At 40.9% G+C, this 15,529-nt stretch overlaps 1 protein-coding gene across 7 annotated transcripts in view; it reads left to right on the forward strand.

Annotated features, from left to right (window-relative positions):
* Positions 1-9,180, forward strand: part of SPATA6 (spermatogenesis associated 6) — a 70,372-nt gene extending 61,192 nt beyond the window's left edge. For 6 of the 7 annotated variants that reach the window (XM_019501339.1, XM_019501337.1, XM_019501336.1 and 3 more), the window contains 2 exons: positions 4,386-4,486; positions 8,847-9,180. In XM_019501339.1, coding sequence (XP_019356884.1) covers positions 4,386-4,486; positions 8,847-9,027 — 282 coding nt within the window. In that variant the 3' untranslated portion in view covers positions 9,028-9,180. Of the gene's footprint in view, positions 1-4,385; positions 4,487-8,158 lie in introns of all 7 variants that reach the window. The other variant, XM_019501342.1, reaches the window with a different exon arrangement.
* Positions 9,181-15,529: the final 6,349 nt, after the last annotated feature.

The raw sequence follows: 15,529 nt of genomic DNA on the forward strand, positions 1-15,529 counted from the left end.
CTGTAGTAAGTGTGTGAGAATGTGTGTGTGTGTGCACGCATGCCATTTAAATCCATAGAACTCAAAAGACTTAATAAAAGAACTAATGATAAAATGATGTTTAGCCCTATTATAGATGGAGAAATTGAGGCACGCAGTGGTGAACTGAGTTTCTTTGGGTCATCCAGTAGGTCAGTGGGAGAGAGAAGGATAGAAACAGTCTCCTGACTCATACAGCTGCCTTATCCAAAGACAGGAAAGGGCCATTTCTGCTTAGCACTTTTTGGAGAACCACACTTTATCAGCCAACTGGCAATGTACCAGCTGGTCTTTTTAAAGCACAGACCAACTGGTCTTTTTAAAGCACTTTTCATCTCAGCTCAATTTGATACCTTCCAAAAGCCAAAATAAGTTACCCAAAGCACAGCAAATTTTGTGCCTTATATCTTGTCTATATTTAGATATTGCATCCTTTATGGGAAGGACTAATCTTTTTGTTCTGTAGTTATGCAGTTTCTAGCATAGTCATGTCCTAGACCATGACTAAGGACTACTGTACTTATACAAAACAAAGTTAATGTGCTACAATCACTAAATACTTTCACTATGATCTGTTTATTCTGGTAATTCCCCTTTTTATTATCCACACTTGCATGACTTGATGCTGAGGATGCAGATATTTTTGTTTTGGAGATCTCCTGTCTTTGAACTTACCGCCTCGCTATGTTCTACTGCAACTTCTATCTAATTTTGTTTCCTGTTGCCCAGTCTAAATTTGTACCTCCTTTCCTGCTGTCCATGTGCTTTACATCTGGTATTTCAAGTCCTCTGCAGTCCACCCGAAATCGACATCTGCTCTGTGAAGTGTTTCGTCTTGGTGCCCTCTACCCGCTCTTTTGTATGTTGCACTACATAGCACCCACTATGACTTTAGTCTCCTGGATTGTTATGTGTGTTGTGCCTTACTGTAAAGAATTATTAGTGCTGTATATAACTTGCGTACACAAAGGGATGAGGTGAAATTGTCACTGATCAGCTTTCTACCATATCTCTGAAGTCCTGTGACTTCTTGTGGAACAAGAACAAAAAGATTGACTTACAAAATTACTAATTTAAAAGGTAATTCACAGAAGTAAGTGTTTGTTTCTTTCCAAATAAAAGATGTACACTCTGGAACCTCATCAGATTTATACATTTTTAGTTCAAATCTGTGTGTTATAGGTTATACTTACGTTTGTTCCAATCTATTCACATGTGAAATATTAATTTCTTTTTCCATCCTTGGTTATTTTGTTTTAATTATCAGTGCTCTTGTGCCTGTTAAGATGATTGGATCTGTACATACTGTTCCTTCCCTAAATTGGTACACAAACTTTATGACCTTATCTGAACTGCAGCCTGTTAAATACAAGGCACTCATCACGTTTTTTCTGTGTTGTAAATGCTCCAAAGTGGGTTCAACTCCTATCAGAGACTCCTTTGATGTTTCAGTGAACTTGGGATGGCAAATTGAATTTGATGATGGTTCAGCACCTGCATGTAATGAAAGTTTGCACAGCCTGAATAAGCTTCAGTGGTCCCTGACTACTTCACCTGAACACCAGACCACAACTCTAAAATAAAAGGTTTTACTAGTTCATTAAGAGAGCCTGATGGTTGGCTATATTGTCTTCCCATATAGCCATAAATGGCTTTTAACTGTTAAAGATGGAATTGGGGACGTGCAGATCCTGCATACTCGGGTTTTCCACCTGCATTTCCTTTAAAAGTTGTCACTTAAAACCAAAGCCGTATACCTCTCAAACTGGATACTGTCTCTTACTATCAGATGGAACAATCTCTACTTACAGTACAAATCTGGATGAGTTTGTATTGGCTGGAGCAAACATGGCCAGTTCTGTTGAATGGATGGGCTAGTACAGGACAGGGTTAGCTATTGAAAAACTTATTTGTCTGACTCCTCTCCTTCTGGAAAAGACTTCCATCAAGATAATCATGGGATCCACTGGGAACAAGCAGCTGGATATCAAGCAGGGCATGATGTCCAGATGTTGTAGCATAATTTACTGACTGGCTTTCAGATAAAATATTTGGGTTTGTATCCTCTTTTGTTTGTAGACCCAGTACCTTTAATCAACTTTGAAATAAAGAAGGTTTGTAGTAGGTAGCAAGTATTTCATTAGCATCTGAAGCACCAGTCGAGCATCAGGACCCCTGTTGTATTTGGTGTGGTAAAAGGCACAGGAATTATTCATATTTCCCCAGGTGGCTCAGAATCCAGGATATGATATGATACAACAGGTATATAAAGTGAACAGGGTAGAGAAGAGCAGAGAGAAGGAAATAGTAAAGTGAGTGATCAGTATTAGGGCTGTGCAAAATTTTGCCAGCTGTTTCGTTTCGACACTGTTTCGACTTATTTTGAGGTTGAAACAGCAAAATCGAAGTGAAACAAAAGCCATCGAAACAGCCTCAAAACAGAACAAGGCTAGTTGAAATGTTTTGACCATAGCGTTGGGGATGGGGAGGCAGTCCAGCTGGCCTGACTTCCCATCCCCCGCGCAAGATCTGGCAGAGGGCAGGAAGTCAGCCCAGCTGGTTGACTCCATATCCCCTGCGCTAGATCGTGCTGGGGGCAGGGTTTCAGCCCTGCTGAGCTGACTGCCCACCCCTGGCATGATCTAGCACCAGGGATGAAAGTCAACCCAACTGGGCTGACTTCCGCCCCGGCGCGATCTAGCACCGGGGATGGAGAGTCAACCCAGCTGACTCCCCGTCCCCCGCAAAACATCAAAACAGCGTTGAAACTCTTTCTGTTTTGACGGAACAGAACAGCTGTTTTGGATTGAAATGGAATGCTTTTCCGTCGAAACTCAAGGCGAAACGGAAAGGTGCCATTTCGCACAGCCCTAATCAGTATGCTGTAAAAAAGATGCCATTGCTCAAGTTGGCATTCCCTTTCAAAGTTTTGTTCATTTAAGGAAGCAGATGATGCCTTTTAGTCTACATTAATGCCTTTTATTCTAGAGACCATGCGCCTATCTGCCTTGCTGAATAGCCATCACCTCTGAGACCATATGCAGAATATCCCCATTGCATGTTTGCTATTTCTTCTCTGCAGCAACCAGGACTGTGAAGAGTGTGCCAAAGGTCAAGCTCTTCCTTGTAATGTGCAGCCAGTGTCTTCCTGTGTGCATCTGAGTCACGTTCTTCTGCTTTTCAGAATTTAATTTGCTTCCAACAATCATTTCAGCATTTATTTACTACTGTGCCCCTTTTCGTCTGCTTTGTGCTTTATAGTATGTGACTGCTTTTTGCAGAGTTTGCTTTCCTGTTTACAAACGCACCCTTATTACCTTATAATTCACCACTATAAATTGCGCTTTTATTCTACCTAGAGTCTTAGGCTCAACTTGTTCCATTTTTTTTATTGCCTTCTTTTTTAATGTGTATATTCATTGTCCTATCTCCTAGTTTTGTATCATCAACAAACTTGATTATTTTTACTGCCTGAACTTTTTTTGGAGATAATAGAAGGTTTTTTGTTTACTAGTCATTGCAGCAATTGGCTTTGATGCCAAGCAGTCCTCTATCTTCATCTTTTAACACTGTCTATACCATACCCATAGAGTATGCATGGTTAAATAAGGGATGGGATTCCTACATACTTGTCCTTGTTGTGCCACTGACTTATTCAAAATGGATGTTAGGCTATGTACCTGTGACAGAGGGGAGCTGAACAGTGGTTGATGTCTCTAAGGCACTTAGGAGTGAAGACACCTATATAATTATTCTTAAAATCATCACTGAAGTGACTGTGTCCGTCCTCTTTGCCTTAAAGTCAGGTGAACTAACTGTGTACCCTTTTTCCTTACCTTGCATACCAGAATAAAAAACCTTTGACCTCTAAAAATACGGCTTACTAATAAAATATATTCCATGAATAACACAGGCATATTATAATGAGATAATGAATATTAATTGGTGTTTCTCTTATGCAAGGTATGGATATAATGCTGCTATTGGCATGTTTTGTAACACTCACCCATGCACCTATGTAAGCAAGCATTAGTGGCTGGTATTGTCTGCACAAGCCCTTGGATGTCCAACACCTAGAAATTAGTTTCCGTGTATTATCTAAAAATGATTAGATGAGTATATTATCTGAAAATGATTAGATGAGTTCTAGTGGATTTAATTAAAGTGATCATGAGTGGTATTTGGTTCATTACACCTTTTCCTCCGCCAAGAAATGCAAGTATTTTAACAGTCTGCTAAATGGAAAGAGTTGAGTGAGTGTGGGTGTGTGTGTGCACGCATTCACACATGTGCCATATGTAATGGGATCTTTAATCAGGGTAATGGGAGTTTGATTTCTGTCTTGTTTGGTTTAATTTTTTTTTTAGGATGAGAGTAACTCATCAAAAGAAGGCTTGGATAAGACAAAAGGAAACTCATCTAGGGACTCATGTAAAGACTCCTCATTGGGCAGCAATCTCCAGAGCAGGTATGAAATCTGTCTGATGAAAGGCATGGAACTAGCGTACGTATCTCACTACCGTGAAATCTACCTGCAAAATTTATGCCTACCTAAATTCATCTTCTATATTAAACTGTGCGATACTTTGTAAAATGGCCATGCTTCTGTGCAAGTTAGTTCTACAAAGCTTTGCACCTAAAAGCAAAATACAGCTAATTATCATTGTGTCTTTCATACCGCTGTGACTAACATAGTGTCAATGCAGCTTTCGTAAATCCCCAATTTCAGGATTTTATTGTTCATAAAAAAAAATAAACCTGGGGCACTACCTTAAATTTTGTAATCTCAGAGAGTAAATGTGATATTTTATTTTTAAGTAATATGTGTCTATGATAGATTGTAGAAATATAAAAATGAATTGTGGTTTACTTAGTAGCTTGGAATTTTTTTTTCAGGCATGTTCCTGAAAAACCTTTTTCCTTAATGGTCAAGTGTTGTATTCCATGTTTCATTCATCCATGGTAGTGTAGATAAACAGAGTAGCCCACTGTTTAGTTTGTGTTACAGATGATGCCCTGAACTTTAGGTCCTTTCTGGCTGTCCAAGTATTCTCTAGCTCTGTTCATGTACATAGAATCAGGCTCCCGTATTCTTACTCTAAGTGCACTGGCTGATTGCAACTGCAGAATTGTAGAGGTGATTACATTTCAGTGGCGCTCTGCGTGTCTATATTTAGCAGTTCATAAAACATTCTCTAAAAAGAATGAAAGGCACTACATACATGTAACACATTAAGCGTAAATGCGTTTCCTTTTTGTTTTGAAGTGTACTGGAAATGCATTGTGACCCTTAGCTGGATTTGACCTAAAAGAATTGTCAAAACATAGCAAAATGTAACAGAAGCTTTCATAATGACAAGAATGACCTTTGCATACACTAACAAAGGAAATTCCTCATATTGTGTTGTTTACTGGCTTTAAAACTATGAGTATAATTTTAAAAGCCATTTTTAGTCCTGGAAATTGGGGTATAGCTATATCCAAAGAAGCCAATAAAAGATCTTACCTTCTTGTGACACAAAGCACTGATTTGTCCGGGTTTCAGAGCTACTTAAGTTGCTGGTAACATCCCTATACCTATTGTCCTCTCCTTTATTCTGTGAGTGTCCTGTTTGCTCCTTCACTTTTTGTCCTTATAGCTGCAGCAAACAAAGTGTGTTGTGTATGAGTTTGTTTTGAGGGAGCTTTGGGACTTTGAGATTGATGCTGAACCTTCAGACCATGAATAAAAGAAGCAACATATCCTAATACTACAGCAGCAAGAAATGATGGGATATGAAATGTGGCACTAGGTTGGGGAAAGTACTGTACCTCAGGGTTAGATGTTGGCAGCACTAATCCCACTCCACAAATTGGTGAGATGCGTAAGAAGTCAGGGCCAGCCTGACTGCTCAGTTTTTGCCACAGTGCACAAAAGCAGGGTACAAGGACAGAGACAGAGTTCAAGGAGGGACATAGTCCTGTCCACCAAACGTTGGCAGTAAAGTAGATGATTGAAAACCACTGGGAGTATGAAAAAGGTCCGTGTTTTGTGAAATATTTAGCATATGACTCACTCTAAGAAGAACGTCTGGGACTCCTAAAGGAGATGTATGAGGGAACAAAGGCATATGACAGGTATTTCAGAGTAGGGAGTTGCGTGCAAAAATTCTGCTGCTAATATGATTTGTGTGTGTAATTCCCAGATCACTTAGCTCAGATTGTCAGGATGGTTTCCAGTTAAGACAAGCAACTGACTATTCTCTAACATGACTGTCTTTTTGTCCAGACCAGTGCTGAATATCTCATGAGCAAGGAATGACTAATGGAAACACACCAAAAATAGTGAACCGATCAAGGTTTACATCCTTTATCTTCACTGTAATGTGGAGTTTGCAGGCATTACTGTTGTTCTTTCGGAGTCTCTCTGCGTCCCCTCATAGGGCATGCGCAGACAAGCGCGCACATGAGTTTCCATCGGGACAAATGGCAGCAGCATGACGTAGTTTTGCCACTGCTGCTTGTCCCTGGGGAATGAACCTGCACATGCTTTCTGACATGAGGCAAGTTGCCCTGTGTGGGGTAGGGGAGGCTGGGGCCCGGACCTCAGTTAGCCCCAGCAGCTTTACCTGGGGTTCTGGGGGGCCTCCCGTGGCTCCAGCAGCAGCAATCTAGGCATGTGGAGCATGGTTAGGCTCCAGATTTGGGCAGCACACATTGCAGCTATATGCGCCACCTCGCTTTCTTTCTACTGCAGTTTTTTGTTTTGACACTAGAATCTCCTGGTGTCACAAAAACCCCTCTGAGCTGCAAATTAGCAGCTCAGCAGATGTATGCATAATTATCGCATAATGCAGCAACATGTCCATAACAATCTTTTGATGTGGGTGCATAAGGAGCTGGGCTTTCTTTGGCCCAAGCTTTTCTTGGTATCTGGAATTGCTGGAACTGGACTCCGTAAATAAGGAAGTAGAACTGCTAGAAATGTAATCCAGGAAAATAAAGGATGAATATTTAAGTAATATATGGACTAGACCACTGGTAGGCAACCTGTGGTGCAGGTGCCAGAGCATGGCATGCAGAGGCATTTTGTTGGCATGCATGCCTTGGTGGATGGGGGGAAAGGGGCTGGGGCTGCGCTGTCACTACAAGAATTGGGCCCCTTGTGGCTCCCCTGTCATCCACCCTTGGCATGCCAGCATCTTACAAGTTGAGGTTGGGGGGGGGTTTGGCACTCTGCCCAAAAACGTTGCCGACCCATCAGCTAGACTGTGGCTTCTTTTGTGGAAGACGGGTAATATTATCAGCTGTGAAAAGGAGAAAAAACAAATCTAATATTTAGACCTAGGTCAGTCCATGCAAGGTCTGTCCAATTATACAGGCCTCTCAAAATTTAATATGCAGTTGTTAGGCCTTTTTTGTTGGTTTGAAATTATCTGCAGGTTTATTTCCTTTGTATTGCATCCATAAAGTGCAGTTTGGTCTGTCGGTCAGGAAAAGCAATTTTTAATTTCCAGGTAGTCCAATAAGGTTCAAATTTTGAAGATTAAGTTTTAAAGCCATATGGCCTTTTAGCATATTTCAGCCTTGTGCCCACATTGCATGTAGGCACAATTGATATAGTTTATTCACCTGAGAAGTCTGGTCATGTTGTTGTGTTTATTTTGCTATGGCTAGCAAAGTAAACCCTTGTAAATAATTTCACTTGTGTGGCTTCACTCATTTTATCCTACCGTATTACAAGTACTAGCTTCAGGAAAAAATGTTAGGACTTAGTTGACCCAACCAGGTATTGCAGAAACCAAACATTGACAATATACCTCTGGAATCAAATCTTTTATTTCCTAGAGAAGAAAATAGTCCTCACCAATCTCATATGTCCCATTTAGTTTCCCACTGTAAAGGTTGCAGCATAGGTCACTCTGAAGGCTCTCGAATAGGAATCTGAGTCTTTAGAAAATAGGTAAGCATCTCAAAAGTACCAAAATCTCATTTTCTGAAGTGACTTAGACTCCTGCAACACTTGCATATATTTGAAAATTTTAGTATAGCCACACTGGCTTTTTAAAATTTGGGATGATCTGTTCATTTCCTGCATATAACACAAAATGGTTCTGGCTCATTCCATTATGTTTATAATATATTTAAACCTTTCTTTCAGGCTTTCTAAGAGAAGGCAAACAATCCATGAAATTTAGATATGAATATATTAAAATCTGTCACTGTTTGATAATGGCTTTCAAGAAATAATTTCCACTGGATGGTTTTAAGCGAGAATGACTTTTGGAAGCTATAGTTATGTGAGAAACTGTTCTTAAAACAGGGGCCCCTGCTGGGGAGCACAAGTAACAGCCTATTGCCATTATATCATGATGTGTTTGGGAAAATATTTTTGTAATGTAAGATGCTTAGGGTAGAACACTTTACAGCTGTCACCAAAGCCATTTAATATAACTTGAATAGGTTGCTTTCTTATTGCAATAGCAGCTTGTAGTTACATTTTGACCTTCAAAGGACATACAAATCCTACTAGGTTGCTGTTGCAAGCGGCTCAATACCTATTCACTCTGCCAGTCAAAACACAGCAAAATGACTGCATGCTGTTCCAAAGTGAATCCTCTCTCTATTAAGGAGGTTTTCCTAAAGAACCCTTGGTTACCTTTAAGTAGGACTTTTGTGGATTAATAACATGAGCTTCCATTTCACAGGAGTAATTGCAGTATAACTTTATTTCTATCTCGGAAAATTATCTCTATCAGCAGTATATCTGGATTTACACTGTATTTGTAGGCTTATGTTTCCTCTTACTTTCCTTGATTTGATCGTTGTGGCTTTGCTTATGTCGACAGTTCATCCGTGCAGCAGAACACCACCGTTCACTTAGATGATGGTGAATATTGGTCCGGTCGAGCAGCTGACTATAAAGGAAAACCTCACAGAGCTATCTTTGAAGACAGCCTGGAGAAAATATACAGAAATATGTACAAAAAAGCTTCCAGCACTATTTTGGAAAGAAAATTACACTCCTGATAGCAATCCTACTGGAAGTGCATAGTACAGAAGATTAATATTTTTAATGAAAATTATTTTTGCATAACAAATATTTGTACTCCCATTTTTTAATGTGTAATGTTCACTGGGAAGACCTGTTATGGGCTAGTGGGGCCTTTGAACAGGAACCCCTAAAGGAAAAGCATTGAGATTGAAAACAGGTTCCCAAGCTATTGAACACTTGAATGCGGTGCATTATCCCCTTAGAAAGCCAGTGTGGTGCTTTTTCACCACCACTTCTCTTTTCTGACTGCTCAAATTGGAAGCCAGTACTAAGTCTTTAGATCGGGGTGGCCAATCTGTGGCGTGAGTGCCACAAGGGGCATGGTTAGCCCCTGGGTGCAGCACACAACAGCAGGGAGGGGATAGGCAACACAGCAGCAGATAGGGAAGGAAGCAGAAGGCAGAGCAGGAGATCAGGCAAGGAGCACAGGGCAAAAGAAAGAGGAGAGGATTGGGCAGAGAGTACAGAGTAGAAAGCAGAGCAGGAGATCAGGCAGAGGAAGGGGACCAGAGTGGCACTTGGAGAGGGTGTGGGGCTTATTTGTGGCACTCCTGTCAAAAAGGTTGGCCCCACTGTTCTAGATCATCATCAAGGCAGGCTTTCAGTGAGCCCAGCTTTACTTAAATTATTAAAACTGGCACAAAATCTGTTTCCAAGTTTGGTAATGGGTGATGGCAGCAGGAGGGAGAAAGAACAAGTCAGAATATATCCTTGTCTGTTCAAGAGCTGCATCTAGAAGGTAAATGCCTGGTCATACAGGGTGTGGAAATGGAGAAGGATTTCCTGCCCCCACCCCAAAACAATTGCTTCCTAACATTTCTAAGCATGACGTTACTATTAATGTCAGACCCTTTTAAAAACAAAAATGAAACAAAACCACCATCTTTGGAGTGGAAGGATGTCCCTTCTTCCCGCAGCTCAGTTCACTGCCTTGAACGGGGTCCAGATTCCTTGTTGAAAGCAACAGTTGCTTTTGCTGACATGCTTAAGAGGTGGGGAGGGGGTCGCAGATGCCCAGAGCTAGGCAATGAGCTTGTATGCCCAGTGCAAACATTTCGAAGTCCCTGCATCGCAATCCCACCAAATTTGGAGTCTGTCCTTACAAGCCTGCTGGGGCTCTATTGGCAGGAACGTCATTTTTTTGTTAAAGGCCACCAAATGTTCTTCAGCAGTACGATGCTTTCCCCGGAGAGGTAACCTTCTCAGCCTCCAATTGAACAGAGCTCACATAAACAGGCCAGGGCAAATTGCCCATCTATTGAAAAAGCTGAATGACTGAAAAGGGCAAGAGTGTCCTTCTCCCGCTTTGTTTAAAACAGAGGAGGGAAACAAATGTGCGTCTTGGCTCGTTCACTGAATAAGTAGGCGGGGGGGAGCAGATTTGGTTACACTAGCATCATTTTGTCGGCTTATTTAGACAGATAAAGCCAGCAATACAGGCAGCAAAATATATGACTGTAACCTGCCAATACGCATGGAATAAATCAGTGGGGAGCATCCTTTTTGCCAGGCATGCCTAAAAGTAATACTCCCCCCCCCAACCATCCCAAGTGCCACTCCGATGCCCTTCCTGATGGACCGTTCTGCTTTCTGCTCCCTGCCTTATCTGCTGCTCTGTATACTGCTCCATGCCCTATCCTCTGCTCCTGTGTTGCCTGTCCCTTCCCTGGTCTGTCACACAGAGGCTGCTCATGGTACTTGTGGGACACGTGCTGCCCGTTGGCCACCCCTGGAATAAACCAAAGGTTAGCTGACTCTCAGCTCCTCCTTCAGTGCTACTGTAACATCACCGATTTTTAAGGAAAGAGCCAATGAGTCATGTTAGTGGAACAATTACCTTGCACTAGAGAGCATGCCCATTTTGTTCAAGTCGGGGAGCAACCTACACCATGTACAATGAGCTACAGCCAAAAGTTCCCTTCCAAGCAGCACGCTGCAATCCCTTTCTTACGAGTTAATGGAAAATTCGTACCCAGAATGCGACTCCAGGCCCAAATTGCTCAGATCTGCCAAGCAAAGTCTGCAAACCACTTGTTTTAAAAGCTTCTTGGCCTCTCTGCCATTTGTGTGCTCAGGTAACCTTCCATTAATATGCATACAGCTCAAGTGCAGAGAAGACTGCTGCTTCTCAGCGACTGCAGTGAGTGATAAGTGTAGTCTCAGGCAGTGAACCAACATAGTAATAAACTGTAATTGTTTAGTGCACCTTGCCTTCTAATACAATTTAAATCCCTTCTATCAAATGCAAATTTCTAGGTTCCTGAGTAGAGCTTTAAATAGCATTTTCTGTGCTCCTTCCTTATCTTTTGCCATCCACAAAGTGGTGTGTTAGTGACAGTAAGATGGCATAATTCCACTACCATCATTTTACCTCCTAAAGGAAAACTGCCTACTCAAATCTAGAAATAATGGGCTAGATTAAGAGAGAATTAGACTTTATCGGGTAAGTCTTTTCTTTTCTTTTCTTTTTTTCTTCCTCCCTCCATACTGTCACAGCTCATGAGTATTTCTAACAAGCCATTATTTGCCTTCTGGTATTGTTGATGACACAAAAGTGTAATTGGTGTAATATTTTTTAATCACTTCCATTTTAATAAGTCAAACTGAAGCTATTTTTGTCCTCATTCCCAGTACTGCAGCAATTTCATATGATTGTTTTTTTCTTTTTTGCAAAAACAAAACAGTGGTCCTCAGTGGAAATCTGGGTTCTTTGCTTAACGGTAGTAGCATTTAAAAACTGTTCAGCATTGCCCTATGGTGATTTAAGGGGTTGAAATGTCAAGCTTTTTAAGCATCAGCTTTGTCTAATTTTCAAGCTAAGGGAATCTGGTCCATTGAAGGTGTAGGAATGGAAAGGCCAGTGGAGGGATGGACCGAAACTGTTTGGAGCAACTCAAAACTTTTAGGCTAAACATTTTGAGCAGCTTAAACTGTAATGAGGGAAAATCACTAGAGTCTTAATACTAGCTGCCTGTAGGTTTTCAGTGGAGCAACAGAAAAAAAAAAAGACACATGGTATAGAGAGATGACTTTTCAAGTAAATAACAAACCTGGGAATCCAAAGATTTACTTCTGGCTGTGCTCATAGTCTCATAGAAGACCTTGGCAAATCATTGCACCTCTTTGCCTGTATCCATCTATACAATGGGGGAAATGAGGTGAGGCTTAATTACATGTTTACAAAATGCTTTGCAGTCTGGGATGGATGTGATTATAAAATGATTTTCATTTTTGTCCCAGATTTTATTTTTTTTAATTCCATCTCCAATCCTTAACGCAACTTGATATAGATTTTCTCCAGTGCGCTACTGGTTTTTTTTATCATGTCATGGTCAGAAATCACAGAATCATAGTTTGGAAGGAGTCTCAATCCCCTGTTCAGGCACAAAGTTTGCAATTCTTATACCAAGCTGAGAAGGGAGTCCATTAGAGCTTGCAGACTTCACTGGAAACAAAAAATAATGCATTGCTTTTACAATTGCTGTTGGCCTAATCTTCATTTAAATGAGCTCATGTGGGTCCTGGTCTTCCTTATCCTATATACTATTTGCTCCCACAAGCTCCTCCACTTCAGTTCCTTCTACTGGCGCATTAACCAATGCGACAGACCTCTCTGTCACACATGGCTTATTCTTCCTCTCAGCCTTTCCTTGTGTGGGTAATTGTTCACGCCATACAGTGGCTTATTTTGACAATTAAAAAAATATTACAGTTGATACCTTATAGAAGCAACATGTTGGCAGCGGTATCTTGGTGCTACGTGGTTCTTGAGCAGCTTGTGCTATTTGTGGGGGGGGCTGCTGAATGCATGCAGAATGGTAAGCAGTGTTGCTCTTACTTAGGTGTTGCTGCATATTGGTGTTAACTGTATATGCATGCTATGTTGTGCGATAGCAGTGATCAGGGTGATTTGCCCCCTTTTGCTCTACGTGCAAGCCACAGTCTGTTACGGTGTAATCCTGATACCTGAACTTTATGGTGTTTTAGAAAACACTGAACTGTGCAAGGCAAATGTTTCTTCCAGGACCACTCAACGTATAAGAACAATCCCATGATGGTGTCTTTGGATCATGTGAAATGTAACGTCATAATGATGGAAAATGAGATATGCTACTTAATCTATAGAATGACAAAAAGTGTCAAAATGTTGATTTTTCAAATGGAAATTATTTGCACAGAGGCACAAGGACTTTTGAAGAGTTCTTTCTCCGTGCCGTTTTGGCCCGTGAGCTTAAGCGATCGATACTCCAAGCTGTTCTCCAATGACAGAATCGACGGAAACCAGCCTTCGGCAGCGGATCTTAATTAACTACCTCATTGATGGGGTCGATGCCCAGTCTTGTGGCAAAAGCATGTGGTGGTACATACTAGCCAATAAAGAGCAAATCGGAAGATCGAGTATTATACATCGTGACAATTGAACCACTTTCCGAGGAGATGATCGTTATGAACTTCCAATAAGTCCTGTTCGTATTACATGGGAGATGTCAAATGTAAAATCTCTCACACTGGTCAATATTTGTGCTTCCATTGGGGTTTAATTATCTTGACGTCAGTCTTTTAAAAGGGGAGAGAGTGTCATAGTTACTGTTAACAGTGTATTGACTGTTGATGCCACTCATTTGGGGGAAAAAAAGACATGCCTTTTTTTGTATTTCTGACTTTCTTGTACTTAGATTCATAGACTGATTGGGATTCATAGATTCCCTTGCTTTGAAAGGGAAAATTTCTCTGAAATCCAAGGTAATTCTCCCAGATAACCTGGTGGAAATCTTTAATCTTCAACTTTCCTGGGTCAACTTCAGGTAATATTCGATCAGATAGAGAAGCCTGCATGATCCAAGGCAGGTTCTCGCCTTAATACTGCCTGATGATTGCTGTCAGGTAAGCTTTCTTGCTGAGAGCCCTTAACTTTGAAAGCTTTGAGGACTGGAGGCCGAGAGGATTCAGTGAAGAGCCTTTGATGTGATAGGACTCGTTCCTTCTGGTTCTCCAGAGCATGGGGTTAGATACTATGTTTGGGTCAGACATGTATTTAATACTGTAAAATTGATGAGCAGTTTTTTTTATTATTGTTGTTATTTTTATTTTTTACAGTGGGTTGGGAGGATATAAATCATCTGTTCCATCTGTTGCAGGTAGTTTAATGTGTTGCTTTCTATGTGTCCTACACCCAGATTCTGTGGACGATGGCTGCGTAAAAACCAGTTTAAACATTTTAAAAGATGATAATATGGGCTGTATCCATTTTGATAACTTGATGCATATGTTTATCGAATAATACTGACTTGGCCTTTTCTTTTGAGCTTTGAGCTACATGTGTCCTTACCAAGACTATAGTTTGTATACACGGATTCACTGAGCACTGTGGTAGTGAGGACTCGATAGGAGGTTCCTTCCCTGCCTGTCTTGTTTCCACCACAATCATCTAGTGTTTACATACATTTTAGCCTCCGTGCCATTTTTGAAGGTTTTATTTGTCTCATTTACGTTTTTGGTTTGGATAATACTTAAATATGAAATCCATCTGTGAAACATATTGTATATTCACATTGACGGGTAAAACCAGTTTTTAATTAAAATTTTATACAGCACTTGTATTTCACTTTGTCCTGTTTTATTATGAAACACTTCAATCTTCTTCCTAAAACACATATGTCTTGTACGTTTCAAGATGTTCCTTGTTGCTCATGCAGAACCAGTTTCCGAGCTCTGTCAGCAGAGTGCCATATGTTCTGGGGTTCATTTAGCTTCTCTCTCCGGCATTTGTGTAGGCAGCATCTTGGATGTAATGCAACTAAGCTATACCCCATTCTTCTCCTTTGTAAAACTTGTCAGAAGTTAAAAAAAGGCAGGGGGAAGAAGACACTGAATAATGCTCTAGTGACTTGAATTATGAATAATGTATGGTAACGTGGCCAATCAAAACAGCGCCTTCTTGGAAGCATGAGGATTTTTCTTAATTGTGGCTTGGGCACAGCGCACAAAATGAATGAGTAGTCCGCACTACCCAGCGTTGAGCTAGAAATTAATGCTGGAGATTAAGACACAACTTGTACCGTTTGGAAACCATATATTATACAGGTCTTCATTTGCATTGATAAGCGATTTAAAAGCACAAGATTGGCATCATGGGGAGCACAGATAGAGGAGTGGGATTTGGGTTGGTGTGTTCCATCTTCCCAAAAGCTAAATTTCTTCTGTTAAATGCCCCCCGTGGAAGACAGGTCCTTCCTCACTGTGAACTTGATTGTCTTCTCCTGTAAAAAGACATCCGTCTTCCACATTAACCCATGCCAGCGATTTAAGATTGCCGTTCTGCTCTCAAAGGCTGTGGACCCTCGGGTTATATCCACTGTTGTATTTAATCCTGGTTCCTAAAAACTGAGCCAGCATCTTTCTTTTTTTTTTTCTCTTGTCAGGTCTTGTGACTGTTCAGTTCCTTATAACCACTGTCTACCAAGAAGAGCCAATATC

The sequence above is a fragment of the Gavialis gangeticus genome, unplaced genomic scaffold (assembly GCF_001723915.1).
Source record: "Gavialis gangeticus isolate Ggan-Ray unplaced genomic scaffold, GavGan_comp1, whole genome shotgun sequence".
Lineage (NCBI taxonomy): Eukaryota > Metazoa > Chordata > Crocodylia > Gavialidae > Gavialis > Gavialis gangeticus.